General features: G+C 40.1%; 1 protein-coding gene across 1 annotated transcript in view; it reads left to right on the top strand.

The window, feature by feature from the left end:
* LAMA3 (laminin subunit alpha 3) overlaps window positions 1–18,140 on the top strand; it is a 262,122-nt gene that overhangs the window by 123,198 nt on the left and 120,784 nt on the right. The window contains 5 exon segments of the mRNA XM_037508729.2: window positions 4,509–4,606; window positions 5,109–5,262; window positions 12,128–12,288; window positions 15,476–15,584; window positions 17,964–18,061. Coding sequence (XP_037364626.1) covers window positions 4,509–4,606; window positions 5,109–5,262; window positions 12,128–12,288; window positions 15,476–15,584; window positions 17,964–18,061 — 620 coding nt within the window.

Raw genomic sequence — 18,140 nt, 5'->3', positions numbered from 1 at the left:
ATTAAGAATCGGAAGGACATTAAAAAAAAAATCAGCTGTCAGGGACCAGCCTCTGGCAAAATGTCGTGTCAGGGGTTCCTGAAAGGATGAGAGGGCCTCGGCGAAAACGAATGAACTGAAACTTAGGGGCTGAGGGGAAGGGAATGAGGAGACACCGACACTTGGTGAGGTGTTAGTATCTTTTGCCGAGAGGCTCAGCAGGTTTTTTATTTATACATTTTTTGCAAGCAGTGAGATTACATTATCATGTGCATAGAAACAAAGCAGAAACAATCAGTGCATCTCTTTTTCTATGGGCTTTTGGCCACTACGTGCTCTCAGTAAGAAGGCAACCTTTAAGGTTAATAAAAAACTAAGTCTTACACTAGAACTCATTGTTTTAGCTAAACAATAACCTAAGACAGTAGATAGCCGCCAGTGCATCCCTATCAGCCAAAGCCTAAGCAAGAAAAGACTTTTTTTATTCTCATGGCCTTTAGCCGGGGACCGGCTGCTACTTAGCTATCAGAATTTTTTCTATTTAGAAACTCCTAACTTAAATAGCTTTATTTAAAAACTTTCCCAGGAAACTTCAAGAGAAGGCAAAAGAAGGACCCACTACAATTGTTGTGCTGGATTGCTTGTCAGGCATGCACAACAAACCATCTTCCATTGTCAAGTGGGCCAAACTGCCCAACAACTAATTTTTAAACAAACAATTTTTTGTGCTATTTACTTACAGTATGCTGATACATATAATTTATTGCCTAATATACTTTTTGATAATTTTTTTTCTATGACCATGAACAAAAAGCAAAGGATGCCAGATCTTCAGCCCCATGGTGTGAGGTCCTTTCTCTTAGCTGCTTGTCAGTATCCTATCTGGCTGGAGCAACAAGGCCTCCTGCAGCAATCAGCATCTCCGGGAGTTGTTTAGAATGAATCAGATGACACTAGAAGAAGAGACAACTGTAATATCATTGAAGTGCTGGGTGGTAGAAAGAGAAGGGAGAGGCTGGAGTAGCCAGTCCTTCTCTGTGACACTCTTCTTGCCTTCTGCTACCTTAAACGTGTGCAAAAGTCTCACCAAACAGGTTGCCTCTTCCTCAAGGTAAAACGCTGAGGACCTGGATCAAGGGTGCTGAAGCCATCATGGTGATAGAAAGAAACCTGCTATCTGACAATACCCCTTTTGATGTCTGCTTTATATAGCAAGGTCTTTTTATTTATTTATTTATTTTTGAAATATTTATTTATTTTTTTAAAGGAGGTTTTTTTTTTTATAATAAATTTTATTTTTATATTCCCCATACAACTGCAACCCCCCCATTCTGACCCCAATCCCTCCTCTCCCGCCCCCCACCCCCAAAAAGTGTCTCTGGTTCATAGTTTTTTGTTGATTTTGATTTTCACTTTCTTATAGTTATTCATTTTCCTGGTCCCTTATTTAAGTTTTCTAGATTCCTGCTATGAGTGAGACCATCCGGTATTTTTCTTTTTCTTTTTGGCTTATTTCACTGAGCATGATCCCTTCCAGTGCCATCCATGTTGCTGCAAATTGCATGTGTTTATCTTTTTTGAATGCTGAGTAATATTCCATGGTATATATGTACCACATCTTCTTGATCCAGTCATCTATTTTTGGGCATTTGGGCTGTTTTCAAAGCTTAGCTATTGTAAATAGTGCTGCTATAAACATAGGGGTGCAGGTGCTCTTTGGAATGGATGTTTCTGTGTCCTTTGGGTAAATACCTAGGAGTGGAATTGCTGGATCATATGGAAGCTCTATGTTTAGTAGGTCCAGAAATCTCCACACAGCTCTCCATAGTGGTTGGACCAGTTTGCACTCCCACCAACAGTGCAGGAGAGTTCCTTTTTCTCCACAACCTCGCCAACATTTGTTGTTGCTAGTTTTTTTAATATGTGCCATTCTCACTGGTGTAAGATGGTATCTCATGGTAGTTTTGATTTGCATTTCCCTGATGACAAGTGATGTTGAACATTTTTTCATATGCCTGTTGGCCATTTGCATTTCCTCTTCAGAGAAGTTTCTTTTTAGCTCTTCTGCCCATTTTTTGACTGGGTTATTTTCTTTGTTGTTGTTGAGTCTCATCAGCTCTGCAGATTTTTGTGATCAGTCCTTTATCATTAGTGTTGTGTGCAAAAATGTTCTCCCAGTCGGTGGGGTTTCTCTTTGTTTTTGTTATTGTCTCTTTTGCTGTGCAGAAGCTCTTTAATTTGATGTAGTCCTGTCTTTCACAATACTTGGTTTTATGCAACCACAGCAGAAACTCAGTTTCCTTCTGGCATAATCCCTTCTACTGACTATGTCAGCAAACAGGAAAGTCCCTTAACACCAAGCCTGCCTCAGTTGTTGACAATAGGCATAGTGTGTATTCTTATGAGTCCTTTCCAAATCTGAGGTCATAGAGATAATGGGAATGTTTAGGTTGTTCATCCAGTCTGCTTTTCTTGCATCTTGTCGGTAGGCAATTTTGTTGCTTTATAAAAGTTTAAGAACATTTCACAGATGTTAAAAATGAGAACAAGACAGCGATATCAGGCTATCGCCAGCCACTGCAGCACAAGTTCAGTCCCTGTGCCGGGGAGCTACCCACATAGTGCCTGCAGACCTCTCCTGTCTCACCTGCTGCTCCCCTCAGCAGCATATTTCAGTAGATCTGCCTGTTCTGCTCCCCACTCTCTCTGATGAATCCTCTCAACCACTGCACCTCTGGCTTACACCTCAGTTCTTGTATGCACAAATAAGTATATCCTTAAAAGAAAGAGAACAAGGAAAATGCTGTTGATACCAATAATGGGTACAAAGTTAGAATAAAAGAAAGAAAAAGCTCATTTATAAAAGTTACCACACAAGTGTGGAAGACGCTTGATGACATTAGTCAGTGTGATTGTGTAGTGATTCTGATATGTGCTTTCATATTATGATCCCATTTTCTCTAAAAATATTGAGCATTTATTATCAGCCTTTACTCTTTTCAGATGAAGGGGACCATAAAGTAATGAGGAAATATGGACCCAACCTAAGGAAACTGACTGTAGAACAATAACCATTTTTAAATTAAAATGCTCTCAAGAATAAGACCACCATGGTAGACCTTTTTTTTTTTTTAAAGGAACCGAACATTTCTTTTCTTTCTTTTTTTTTTTTTTTTAAGATTTATTTATTTATTTATACAAGCACTGGGTACAGTCAGAAGCGCGGGAGGGTGAGAGAATTCACCAGAGTCAGAGCGGGGAGCAGAGCAGGCAGAAGGAGCGAAGTACACTGCTGAGGGGAGCAGCGGGCGGCAGGAGAGGTCTGCGCGCCATGTGGGACCCTCCTCTGGTGGCTGGGGAGCAGCCGGGGATCGAAATGGTGCTGCAGAGGCTGCGGGCAACTTGCAACCCAGCGCTCAACCGCTGCGCCACCGGGGAGGCCCCACCATGGTAGACCTTTGAGCCCCCCTGGGTCCATCTCCTCCTTCCCCCTCATTCATTTCTCCTCCTCTCCATTATGGACAGATTGAGGGCTCTGGAAAGAGAAAAAGTCTTATGGCCTATGTATGAGTCTCTTCACTGTTGTGGGAAACATCCCTCCCTCCTTCATTCTGCAGAGCAACTGTGATGCCAGCATGGCTGTGCCCTGTCAATCATCTGTGTGTCAGAATCTCGGAAGCTGCTCTTTCCCGGGGGCTGCTTAGCTGAGTTTTATTTTGCGGGCCTCATTTGGCACACTCAGTGGAACATGTTCTTCCTCTCATACCCTAGGACAGGCAGTAGGCCAGCAGTGGTCTGTGCTTTACCAGGATCACAAAACATCGTTTCTGAAGGCCATCATTATTCCAAAGTAACTTTTTACCAGTGGGCTGTTTATTATTATTAATTATTATTATTATTATTACCTCTATTTATACTTGAATTTATGAACAACCTAGAAGAGAGTAAAATTTTCCCTGAGATTTCAAAAAGACACCATTCACACTGAGGAGCTTTTAAGCATTATCTTCAATGCTTATCACACTTTTAAGCATTATCTTCAATGCTTAAAAACCCCTGTGATGAGTTGGCGTGTCCTGGTGAGTTAGGGCTCAGGAAAAGCAGTTGATGTGGAGAATTTTTTTTTTTTTTAAAGATTTATTTATTTATTTATATAAGCACTGGGTACAGTCAGAAGCGCGGGAGGGTGAGAGAATTCACCAGAGCCAGAGCGGAGAGCAGAGCAGGCAGAAGGACCGAAGTACACTGCTGAGGGGAGCAGCGGGCGGCAGGAGAGGTCTGCGCGCCATGTGGGACTGTCCTCCGGGGGCCAGGGAGCAGCCGGGGATCGAACCGGCGCTGCAGAGGCTGCAGGCAGCTTCTCAACCCAGCGCTCAACCGCTGCACCACTGGGGAGGCCCTGATGTGGAGAATTTAACTAGCAATTTCACTGGGTTATTGTGCTCTTAGCCAGAATTTTGGTTAATTTATTATGAGAGTGGGGCCACCATCAAAATGAATGATAATTTTTTTTTGTCTTTATTTACCAGGATTACCTTGTGCTGCTCCCCAGGGACTATTATGAAGCATCCTTGCTGCAGCTGCCAGTCACAGAGCCTTGTGCCGAGGCAGGACCGCCCCACGAGAAGTTAGTATGGTTGACAGGTGCATCACTGGTGTCCTCTAAATTAGGAGCATTTGAGCACAAAGACTCAATGTAGGCTTCAGAGCCCCAACTTACATCCAGGTGCTCAGTATCATTATTAATGTGACTTTTCTCTGAGGTAGTCAATTGTCTTTCACGTAAGAATCACCAAGCACTGTGTATATTGTAGCTGGCACTTCTGAGAGACTTCTACCCACTGGCATGTAGAAATGCCACTGCATGGCTGAGTGAAGCCCTTAAGGTCCTACACTCTATGAGGGGAATAGCTTAAAATAGAATCTGGGTCTGTGACCTTTGCTTCTTCCATTCCTCATGCAGATGAAAATATGCTGCCTGATTCCCGAAGTAGGCACTCAGTAGGAGTTTGTTGAAGGCATGATGAATGAATGACTGAATGAATGGAATGGATAAGAGACCTTGGGGGTACACTTTGATAATGCTTTTTGTTCTCAGTTGTAATTATTGTATTTTGTTGTTGTTGAAGTTGCTTGCTTTACCAGCATTTGCCAGTGACCCGATTCCCCTGTGCCCTGGCTTGTGAGGCCAGATACTTCCTGCTTGATGGGGAGCCAAGACCCTTGGCAGTGAGGCAGCCCACCCCCGCACACCCAGTCATGGCGGACCTCAGCGGAAAAGAGGTGGGGCAGCCTTTTATTTACTGTCAAAACTATTACTACCACCCCATCTGTGTCTGGTAAAAGCCCTTGGCCACAGCAGCTTCTCAAATTCAGGGGACCTGGAGGAATTTCTCAGAGGTGTTAATTAAAGGTGTCCTGAGTTCTCTGATTCAAGCTGGGGCTGGGCAGTATACCACACAGATTCAATGCATTCCACGGAATATGGGTAACCATAGAATTCTCTTCTTTTGATTACTTAGACTTATATGGTGGCATCCCATTATATCTAATTTAGGGCAAGATCTCTCTAAAGAGATCACCCTAAAAGGATACAACCCTCACTGACTGTTCAAACCCTTGGGCTAAACAATTTGTGACAGCTGAATTCCTGGAGCTCAGAATCTGGAACTGCTACTCCCCAAGGCTATTCTTCTTGACTTGGAGGACAGGATAGAGCAGGTTTAGGATTATGTTTCTACCAGGAGTTCTTTGAACTTCAAAACACTTAAGACTATACTCATTTAAGATTTGTTAGAAGGACTATATATCAAGAATAGCAATAGGAACACACAATGAAACACCTCAAAATGAAGCCTGAAATAAAACTTCCTCTAGATTATTTCCATTTCTCACTTTTTACAACATTCTCTATTTTGTACCTTTAAGGAAAATGTCTGGGGGATTAAATTTGTGGAATGGCAATATATATATGATATTAATTCTCATGGATCATTAGATGTGTACCTTTTTTATAAACTACATTCCTAACATTTTTCAGAGTAGTAAAGAATTTAAAGGATATTTCTTAAGTTTGGTCTTCATTTCATTTTATTTTGTTAGTTTTTATTTTACAAAAAACCCTCCACATACTTGTAGCAAGTAACATAGATGTGCATAAAGAGAAACTAAGTGATATTAATTCCACTCAATTTTAATATTAATACTCCACAATGTTTTTCCCTACCCATGCTGTGTTCTCTCTCTCTCACACACACACATACACGCACACACAGGTACACATGTGTATGTGTTCCTCAGACACCAGGAGGTCTGGGGAACCAACCTCCCAGGAAGTGATGATGATGATTCATCAGGCGGTGTTCTTACCTTTGATTAAGCTCAGAGCCATTGCACTCCAAATATTGGGCATAATGAATAAAACTAAGCCTTTGTCTGGTTTTATTTGTCTTTCTTTTTTACTGTTTAATCTGCAAGTTTATAGACTTGTCTTGTTTAATGTAGTAGCCACCAGTGCCATGTGCTATGCAAATTAAATTGTGGTTCTTTGTCTCACACAGGAGTCATGAAGGTTATGTTCCTTTTTCTTCTTTTTTTTGTTCTGATTTATGTTTTGCTTATTTAATTTTTTATTTATGTGTTTTTCACATCATTGTTCATTCTCCTCTCAGGTGTAATCCCCCAAAAATTACCACCACCAAGACACCTCTTGGAGATATCTTCCCTGGACTTCAGCTCTCTTTTTCACTCAAGGATGTAGTCTCTAGGCCTAAAAATAGTCATTTTCTGAAAATTTTCATCACTGCAACATGATCCTACATATTCTGTTTTCTTCTCCTTTGTATTGGATCCTCTTTCTCCTGACAATTGGACCTTTATTTTATTTTGTAAAGATTTATTTATTTATTTATACAAGCACTGGGTACAGTCAGAAGCGCAGGAGAGTGAGAGAATTCACCAGAGCCAGAGCAGGGAGCAAAACAGGCAGACTGATGAAGTACACTGCTGAGGGGAGCAGCAGGCGGCAGGAGAGGTCTGCGCCATGTGGGACCCTCGCCCGGTGGCTGGGGATCGAACTGGCACTGCAGAGGCTGCAGGGAGCTTTGCAACCCAGTGCTCAACCCCTGTGCCACCGGGGAGGCCCTGGACCTTTATTTTAAAATTTTATTTATTGGGCCTCCCGGTGGCATAGGGGTTAAGTCTCAGTGCTATCACACTGCGGCCTGAGTTCCATTCCCGGCCAGAGAGCTACCTGCATGGTGCAGCAGACCTCTCCTGTCTTGCCCGCTGCTCCCCTCAGCAGTGTATTTCAGTAGATCTGTCTGTTCTGTTCCCCACTCTGTCTCAGGTGAATCATCTCACCCCAGTTCTTGTATGCAAAAATAAACAAATCTTAAAAAAATAAAATAAAATTTTATTTACTTATTACACCTCTTCAGATATGTGTTACTGCACCATACCCACCACCAAAGCACCCATAATCCTCCACCATAGTCCACTCAGCACCTGCCATCCCTTTGTTCCTTACCTCCACCTTTTTTTTTCAATTTGTTTTCTCATTTTTGTACATTATATCCTCCAATGATTTCCTGAGGAATGCTGCACATACGAGGTATTTCTTTTTTTTTTTTTTAAGTCTTGCATATATGAAAATATTGTTATTCTACTCTCAATTTTGATTTATTACTTTGGCAAGATACAGAATTCTAGGTTAGAATCAATTTCTTTTCAGAATTTGATGACATTTTCCCATTGATTGATAGTTTCAAGTGCTCTGTTGAGAACTTACATTCTAAGTCCCATTCTTTGGAATGTGACCCTTCTCCTTTGTTAAAGCTTTTGAGACCATCTCTTCATTTCTTGTGTTCTGAATTTCACAAAGATATACATTGATATAGAGAGCATGTCAGCGAGTGTGCTGGGCTCTTAGCAGACCCAGTGAGCCTGGAAACTTCCATCCATCATTTCCATCTATCATTTTTGGAAATTTTCTTGAGTTCTTTAATAATTTATTCCTTTATCTTTATTCCAGTCTTTATCTTCTCTCTGTCTCTCTGTCTCTCTGTCTCTCTGTCTCTCTGTCTCTCTGTCTCTCTCTCTCTCTCTCTCTCTCTCTCTCTCTCCCTCTCCCCCACTCTTTCTCACACTCTGTTTTTATCTTTATCTCTTTTTCCTGTTTTATGATTTAGAAGATTTTTTTCTCCCAACCCTACATATATACATTCAGACATTAGTTTTGCTTTCTTTGGTCTCGCTAATTATTAACATCCATTTGCTGTCCAACTTCCAATATTTTGTTGATTTCTGTGGCCTGCTTTCTTCCTCTCCTCTTTTTCTTTTTGGGTTTATGATTTAAAATAAATTCAGAATTTTCAAGGGCTTAAAAAGATAAAATAGTACATGGATACACATACACACACACACACATACCAGCTTCAGTGGGATCATGGGCAACACCCTATAATCAAACAGGTTACTATTTTTCCAATGAAAAGCATGAATAGGTCCTCCGTGGGAGACATATAAAGACTATTACACATGGACTTACATCGGTTCAGGTCAGATTTTGCCACCGAGTTAAGGTTAGGTTTGCCACCAAACAAATTTCAAAAATTTCCTTTCAGAGTTTGAGGATTTCAGATGAAGCTTCAATATACTTATTTTGAAGTCCTTCTCAGACTATTTCATGAAATTAATCTCAACTCAAGTGAGTTCATCTAATTGATGATATTTTTGCCTGTGTTTCTTTTTTTTAATTTTTTTTAAAGATTTATTTTTATTTATGTAAGACCTGGGTAAGGCCAGAGGCATGGGAGGGTGAGAGGATTCACCAGAGACAGAGCAGAGAGCAGAACAGGCAGAAGGACTGAAATACACTGCTGAAGGGAGTAGCGGGCGAGACAGGAGAGGTCTGCGTGCCATGTGGGACCCTCGCTGGCCGTCCAAGATCCAACCCATGATGCAGAGGCTGCGGACAGCTTCACAGGGCTGTGCTCAACCTGCTGTGCCACCAGGGAGGCCCTTGCCTATGTTTCTTAACATTAGCTTTCTTTGCATGTTTTGGGGCTTATTTTGTTTGCAGGATTTTTGACTTATATTGAGTGAGAGTTTTTTAAAAATCCTCTTCCACTTTTTCTAGACCTATTGCAGTTTATTAGTTTTGTAATGTCTTACTTGTCCTATGGACCCTTAGCCCGGAGCTAGGCATTATAGTGTGCTACCTCGATTGTTATGATACTAACATAGCAGTATCAGTTATGATACTGAACCCACAGGTGCCTTAACTCAGTTCCACTTCACAATGCCACAGTTTTGATCTTTAGTGCCCAAATTCGATGGCTTCTTCTAAAGCCAAAACCCAGGTAGAAATTTATCAACACTTTTTTTTTTTCACCAGCTTTTCATATGAGCTACCCCACCACAGGTCTACTTTCCAGATTTTCTTCATTTCTCTTAATCTCTCTTTCTTGTCCAGTACATCATCTTTCATAAAGATCTCTGCAATAGGCCCCCAGTTCGCTTACTCACTCACACCAGTTCCTGCTCATTGCATTTCCTTGTTCATTCTCCATAGTAGTCAGCATTTTCATTTTGATAGACCATCTCACCCTGCCCTCACGCACAATTTGAACATTACGCTAATACCTTATTGATTTGGGATAGAGACAAAAAAATGTATTTCCTTGTCAGAGTGCCATTCTTACCTCCCACTTTTATCATACCTCCTCTTGTTCTCTATTCCTCATCGCTATGTCCTGTCATGAGTCTCTTAGACTAACATTATATGCCACCCTATGGCATTGTATGTTGTAGGTTAATTTCCTGCTGTAGTCTGTTCCCTCTCTCTGAATGCTGTTCCCTCCCCACATGTTCTGGTTATATTCCTTGTCCTCTAGTGCTCAGTTCAGTTATTGCTTCTTCAGGGAAGTCTTTCCCTCCCCCCTCATCTCCTTAGCTAGCTTAGGAACCCCCTTTTGTGTTCCCATATTATCTCTTCAGATCATTTGTCATGTGTAATTTAACATTGCATTTGTCTAACAATTATTTGATTAAATTCTGTCTGCAGTCTGTCTTGTTTCCCAGATGGGTTGGCATAGAGGAGGCATTTAATAAATATTTATTGACTAAATAAGTTTGAAACTTCATTTTTGTATTAGACATGTTATCCCTCTTAGTTTTGTCTAAGCAATAGATTTGATAAGCCCATTTTTTATGTTTTTATTCTGAAAAACTGATAACTAGGTGAGGACAGTTTTATGCCAGAAAACCAGAAAAATCCTTCCAGGTTGTCAGTGGTTCCATGAAAGGGCCTTTTCAAAGATAAATAACTGATAGCAAACAGCAAACAATCAAGTTTGTTTGCAATCTTTTATGTCTTTTATCTCAGTTTCTGAAACCCACTTTTATCAAATATATTTAAAACCTTCCAACAAGTCTTCCAAAAATCAATCCATAGGAGATGGGGTTGAAGAAGTAATAGAAAATTATAATAAAATACCATGATAGAACTGGCAGCCAAAGACATTACAAAACTAATAAACTTCTGGGAGAAAACTCAATATATCATTGATTTGTGTGTGTTTTATAGTGGGGTAAAAACAGCTAAACCTTTGTTTGGAGATGCCCAGGGGAGAAATACTAGTAATAAATTCTCCCCCATGGGGGCTAATGGCATTGCCATATTTCATTCTGTAACACAGAGTAGAAAAGTGGTGTGGATAATCCACATTTTTTTCCCTGATGGAAATCTTTCTATTATTTAAGTGATAGAAACCTCACTGTGGAAAATAGCAGCTGCATGATTCAGGGCAGTGCAGAAGGAATAGTAAATGTGAATTTCCTGTTGGCAAAAGGACAGGAAGATTTTAATTGTGGTAAAGCTTGGCTGGGCCTGAACTTATAGGCTGAACTAGGTTAAAATTCTGAGAAATGTAATTTTAATTTTGGCTAAGGTATTAAATATGTACATGCACTTTGATCTAGCAGTTCCACTTCTAGGGAACTTATAGAAATACTAGTGTAAGGTGATATATACATATATACACATTTTAGCACAAGAATATACATATATATTATATATACACACACATATACACACATATGTATATACATTTATATAGTACTATAAGTTGTAGGGAAAATTAGACACAACCTAAGTTTCATCACCAGAGGTTTAATTAAATAAATTAATTTATATTCATAGTTGGAAATGGTAGGCAATCATTAGAAAAATGAAGTATATCTGTAGGTACTGATAGACACATGAAATACTGATGTGCCAAATACAGTTCCTAAAGCTCTTCATATATTAACTCATTTAATCCTCATAACAATCTTAAGAAGTTTGTACTTTTGTTATCATTTTTGGGAGGCACACAGATGTTAAGTACTTACTCAAGTACTTAACCTCACACAGGTGGAGGGAGTATGACTCCAGACTCCAACCTCCTAAGCCGTAGGTGATGGCAGATGACATACATTTTCTGTATGGCTAGCTAGTAAATATTGTTGGCTTTGTGGGTCATGTGGATTCTGTTGCACCTGCTCAGCTTTGTTCATGGCGCAAAATCATCCCTGATGCCTACTATGAGCACAAAGGTAGTATATATATGTGTGTATTTATAGCTAGTGGCTTGGAAGTATGATTATTAATCATAATCCCAGGAGTGGAGGGTGTGTCACTTTTACATTATTTTCAGTTATATAATTTAAAGTTTCCTTTTAGATTAAACAACAGTTAAAGATCCTCAAGGCCTACTTCCTTTTTTCTGATCCCCTCATGGAAATTCCTTTTTACACATCAAGTTTTAGAGTTGTCTTTTACCTCAAGAAACAAGGCAAATTAATATATGGTAGAAGGAGTAGAAGTCCCTAGAAGTAGGGTTGATTTAAGAAATAAAAAGACAGGATGACTCATTAAACTTGAATTCCAGATAAATAATTATTTGTTATTTATCTGAATTTCAAACTTAATGGAGCATCCTGTATTTTATCAGTCACCCTGACCTATAGGACCACATTTCTTACCATAAGGATGTATAAAGCAATTTCCAAGTGTCTGCTCAGCATTTCTCCCCCTGCTGCCTATGCAAATGCATCCAGTGTACTGCACGTTGGCATGATGGTCTGTCTGCTTGGGCTCTGACAGGTGGAACTGCATCTGCGGCTGCAGGTCCCTCAGGTGGGCCACTACGTGGTCGTGGTTGAATATGCCACGGAAGTAGACCAGCTGTCTATGGTTGAGATCAATGTGGAGAGCGCCGGGTCTGCCCTGACAGGACAGGTGAACATCTACAGCTGCAAGTACAGGTAACCAGCCCTGCCCCCAGGGATTTTCCTGTAACTGAACATTTGGATGGTCTGTTTTTTGAACCTTGGTTATTATATGAACTGGAAGTTGTTTCCTTTTTGAAGCTGACCTTGACTATTTGCACAATCCACTCCAGTGAAGCTATTGGGAGGCTTCTCTGTGGGCAGCTTGATGAAAATGTTGCATTTTCTTGAACAGCTGTATGTTCTACTTATGATTTCGGCGCAGAATCACAAAGCAACCCAAACTTTCAATATTATCCTCTATCACCTCTTTGTGGTGCAATGAACTTAATGCTCTCACCCCAAACACAGTGTGGTATAAGGAAAAAAACTAATTCTTAAAACGTTCGTCGGTGCCCACGCCTTCACAACACACCCTTCAGAACTGAGGATGATTAATGTTTGATGATCATCAGGTGAATAATAATTTGACAAAGAATTTTAACATTCAGCCAGATGAAGTTTGTCTCTTCCATGAGCTCTGACAAGGATTCATTGAAGTTTGTTTTCTTTGCGTAATATTTCAAGATATATGAAATGTTTGGAATATGCTTCAGTTAAGGAATCAGGGAAGGGACGTTGCCACATGAAAGTAACTTTATAATAAATGGCAGTGAAAGTCAGAGTCCCTTGAGGTAGCAAATAGCGAATTACAATGACCCCACCCAGTTTTTGGCCAAGACCTTGAACATTTTATTACCTTTACTTCCATGTTGCATTTGGTCAAGCCCTCAATGGCCTGAAGTAGTTCTATTTTGCAAATGAAACACCTTATGAAAAGATTTACTTTTAGTTGCTTAGAAAGAACACTTTTACGAGACTTGAAGATACGATTATTGAATCAACATCATACTCTGCACCACCCCTAAAAGGAAACTATGAAGTCTTGTTTTAAAAATCTAATCAGCTCTCGTCTCTGGGGTAATATCAAAAACAAAAATAAAAAACAAGAATGTAATTGTATGTGGATCTTTAATGGGAGTATCACATGGCCCAAAATATTCCCCAGAATATTATGTCATTACCTGATAATAATAATCAGCCACTGGTGACATCAGCAACCACTGGAACATGCACTTCTAGATGGATGGGCCACCGCACGGCCACAGGACTGACACCTTCCACCTTCCAGGTCACATGGCTTGAGCCCAGCTCCTCCTGGATACAAAGGGAGATGGTTGAGGGAACTGCCGGAGCTTTCCATAATGACCCCAGTGATTCTCTGAGTCATTTCAGAAAAGACTGAGAATATCCTTGCCAAACAGAGGAGTGATTTCAAAACTAGAGAGAAACGACACCCTTTCAGGATTCCATAAGCAGTTGTTTCAAGATCTTGGTCTGAATCGCATTTTGGGGGGAGAACTATATATATTTTGTACTTCATTTGGGCTCTTTAGACAGCACAACACCAAAGTTCCAGTCTCTATGCTTAGAATTGTATTCAACTAGGATTTTATCTATGTTACTGCTCTCAGGAAAGTCTCAAAAGTGTTTTTTCACTTATTGAACATATTTCCTTTTTCCATGCTTTGCCAGTGGTGTGACCAAGTGAAAATGAACAGACTATACAAGTACCGGAGTTCAAAAATTAGAAAATAGGGCCTCCCCTGGTGGCGCAGCAGTTGAGTGCTGGGTTGTGAGACTGCCCACAACCTCTGCAGTGCCAGTTCGATCCCCGGCCACTGGTGAGGGTCCCACAAAAAAAAAATTAGAAAATATTTGACCCCCAAACCTATTTTATTTTATTTTTAAAGATTTATTTATTTATTTATACAAGCACTGGGTACAGTCAAAAGCGTGGGAGGGTGAGAGAATTCACCAGAGCCAGAGCAGGGAGCAGAACAGACTGACGAAGTACACTGCTGAGAGGAGCAAGGGGCAGCAGGAGAGGTCTGCGCCATTTGGGACCCTTCCCCGGTGGCTGGGGATCGAACCAGTGCTGCAGAGGCTGCAGACAGCTTCTCAGCCCAACGCTCAACCGCTGCGCCACCAGGGGAGGCCCCCCAAAACCTATTTTAAATAATAGGTCCTTTTAGCCTTGCAGCCTTTCCTGCTGAGGTTTGAATCTTTCCAGCATTTCTCAAGTGAGTTTTAACTATGGTGTTAAAAAAAAAAAATCCCAATTAAAAAAACAGAAATAGTACTTTTCAACATTGCATTCAATAAATCTGATCTGCCTTCCCTAAGAAGTGATCATTACTGATTAAATCAATCCAGTTATCAGTTCTATACTTAGTAAGAATTTAACAGAGTATAGAAATAAACTAAATGTAAGTGAATCGCTATATTTAACTTCCAGGTCTGTGATTGACTCCAAAAGGAATGCACTTTAATTGATAAACACACTCATACCCACACACATACACCAAAGAAAATGACTGTTGATTGAGTTTTTAATATATGCCACAAACTGTGCTTGGATTTTATGCACTATCTCATTTTAATCTTTACCAAAAGAGTCACTGCATACATTATTTCAAATATTTCCCAGAGATAATTATTTTGTTTTAATGTCTCTAATTCCAAATCATACTTACATCAGAAAAGTTGCCACAGAGCATGAAGTCAGAAGCATTCCTCAAAAAATACTTCCTCCTAAGGGTTTTATCCTTAGGGTGTATTCTTTTGTTTAAATGGTGATCTTTTAAGCATCTTCAAGCCCTGCATTTCACCTGATGGCATCCTGGTAGAAGTGAGGAAGAAGGATGAGGAACTGACTGAGCTTCCAAGGGCCAACTGTGGGTTTCTGGACTGGAGTCAGGCAGCCACACTTCCTGATGAGGCATAGAAGGCTCATCATGAGGCCAGTGGGCAACTTCAGTAGATGACGGTATCAAGAATATCTGTAAATTTCTGAGAAGTCTGTGACTTAGGGGTCAGATATCACTAACCCTGTACTCTTTCTCCAGATGAGGAAACCAAGTATTCCATAAAGCAGAATGGAGAAGGTGAGCAAGGCCTTTACCTGAGAAGTGTAGCTCAGGTCACAATAGGCAGGCGCCTTTTCCCTTAGAGGCTGTGGGCTGCCTCCCTCTTAATTCCTTGTGCAGGAAAAGTCACTGTTGTTCACGGGGTTATAAGCAGGAGAAACAGACGAGCAATCCGCCAGATGATATGAAGCACAAAGTGAGGGAAAGCAGGGGCCAGGCACATGGGGTTGAGCAAGCTGTGTTCCCTCTTGCAGTATCCTTTGCCGGAGTACCATGACGGATGGCCAGGACGTCATGGCCGTGTTGGAGCTGCTAGGGGATGCAGACATTCAGCTCAAAGCACACTCAGCCCGATTCTTTCTGGTATGCCAATTTTGTCCAGTGATTTTTAGAAGCGTTTTGTTGATTTCTATTTAAGTTTATTACAATTTTGCTAGGATTTTGTATCTCATCTATGACATTAATCTCTGACAACTCACCGGTTTCATGATGTTTGTTATTCCCATCTAGAAATCTGACTTTACCCCTTTGTTTGTTGAAGCCTTTTTTAAAGTATCCAATAAAGTTTAATCGTCAGATTTGGATATATCTCACAAAATCTTATATCATTCATTGCTACTCTTCTGAAGGAAATATCTTTTGTCATTATACTTCCTAGTTTATTAATGTTTCCTGGTATATTATTATACTTTCTAGTTTATTATTGCTGATGTAGAGAAATGTCATTAATTACTGTTTATGTTCTTCTCCATTTTATTATTGTGTCCTTGCAAAATTCCTTCAGAAATTTTAAAGTTGTAATTACCTGGTATTTTTATTTCATTAATGTTATTATTGTTATTCTATTTCAAAAAGAATATTATTCAGTTAATTAACTGTGCAGATTTCCCTGCTATCCAAAAGTAGAGTATTTCTTCCTCTATAAGCTGAAATGATGTAAAGTGAAGAAGCAATTACCATTAATTTATATGAAATAATTTTTTAGTATTCCAAGACCCCAAAACTAACCCCAAAATAACCAGATAAAACATAACATGAAAGGGCCTCCCTGGTGGCGCAGCGGTTGAGCGCTGGGTTGCGAAGCTGCCCATAGCCTCTGCAGCATCGGTTCGATCCCAGGCTGCTCCCCGGCCACCAGAGGAGGGTCCCACATGGCACGCAGACCTCTCCTGCCGCCCGCTGCGCCCCTCAGCAGTGTACTTCGGTCCTCCTGCCTGCTCTGGTCCCCGCTCTGGCTCTGGTGAATTCTCTCACCCTCCCGCACTTCTGGCTGTACCCAGTGTTTGTATAAATAAATAAATAAATAAATCTTTAAAAAAAAAAATAACATGAAAAATAACACTAAGGTAGTAAAAGCAAGAGTGATGGGATAAAGAAGCTTGGCCATTCTCACTGCCTCCAGAATAGCTGCTGCAAAACAACCATTGCGCACAATTTTCACTTTTTGCTTTTTGTCATAAAAGTGAAAATCCTCTTGGGATTTCTTTCAGGTAGCAAAAACAAGTACTAATAAGGTCTTTTGTAAAAGAGAAGTAGTGTGAAGCAAACTTTCAAAAAAGCAGGGGAAGCCTGTATGCTGTTAAGTGTTAAAAGGCCGTGTCTGTCAGATTAATGCCCACCCTCTTAACAGCACTGCTTGAACAGGGAGAATTAAAATTAAACAGGCAGTGGATCTGGGCTAGGAAGGAGTGGTGAGATTTACAATAAATATTTCAGGGAATGTAAGGCTATCTAAGTCTGAAGCAACTTCCTGTTATTACTAATATGAAGTGTGTATTATACCCTGGGAAATGCCAGGCAAACCTGTTTTAAATATTTGTGACTGACGTGTTAAAAACTTTGAGTTTTCTCTTAATAAGTACCTGGGATTGAGCTTTTTAAAATGATCATATTAAATATGTGATAATTTAAGACTTTCTTTTTAAAATTACAACTCTCTTTTTAAACATAATAATCCAAGTAAATTATAACCTCTTCATCTTTGGAAATTATAATGGAGCTGTATCTTTACCTTTTAAGCATAAGTCTGCCCTTTTTGAAATAGTGTAATGTCTTCAGAGTCAAGGCTGATGAAATCTAAGTTTCATGAGGGCAAGGGTTGCGGGATCCCCCGTCTCTTTGACTGGCACATAGTAGTTGTTCAATAAAAAAATTTGTTGCTGTTACTGAAGAACTTTGTGATCAAGCTGGCAATAGTACAATTTTGATTTAAAATTAAAACTATTGAGACACTGATGACCAAGTTTCTTTTGTGATTCAAATGCTAGCTCTGGAGACAGTTGCTTCAGGAGTCCAAATGTGACAGGGATACAAGTCATCTTTTATGAAGGATTATTTCTAGAAGGAGCTGCCCTCTCTCTGAGCAGCAGTCTCCCTGGCTGTCCACCACACCCCAACCTCCCCCATCTCTTTTCCAAGGTATCTAAGAGACAGCTTCGGCCCTGGGCAGGAGGGGGGAAATAAACAGGCACTAAAAACCACTAAGAGTTGTTTTGAACGTTTATTTATGTAATTATTTATGTAATTATTCTGAGCAATTTATTCAGTAATCCTATATAATAATGAAAAGGATTTGTTTTACCAAACATACCACAGGGAGTACCATCTGTAGTTTTTACTACTTTAACAACTATAATTGCTCTGAATGAATTCTTTACTCAACAGCTTTTTTAGTTTTTTTGCCCTTCCCATGGTTTCACTCATAACTGTGATGAATCTCTTTATATTGTATTTACTCAACAGCATCAGATATGTATCATACCCATTGAAGAATTCTCAACTGAATATTTGAGACCTCAAGTCAAATGCATTGCCAGTTACGGGCAAATAGTTAATCAAAGGTAATATGTTTGCTGCTTCTTCCCCTTCTTTCTGTTCTGAGAGATACTACTTTGCGCTTATATAAGGCTGCAACTTTAA

Source organism: Talpa occidentalis, unplaced genomic scaffold (genome assembly GCF_014898055.3).
Source record: "Talpa occidentalis isolate TD23 unplaced genomic scaffold, MPIMG_talOcc4v2.1 talOcc4.13, whole genome shotgun sequence".
In the NCBI taxonomy this organism is placed as follows: Eukaryota; Metazoa; Chordata; class Mammalia; order Eulipotyphla; family Talpidae; genus Talpa; species Talpa occidentalis.
Note: the sequence above shows the minus strand (reverse complement) of the source record. Positions and strands in the feature narration are given on the sequence as shown.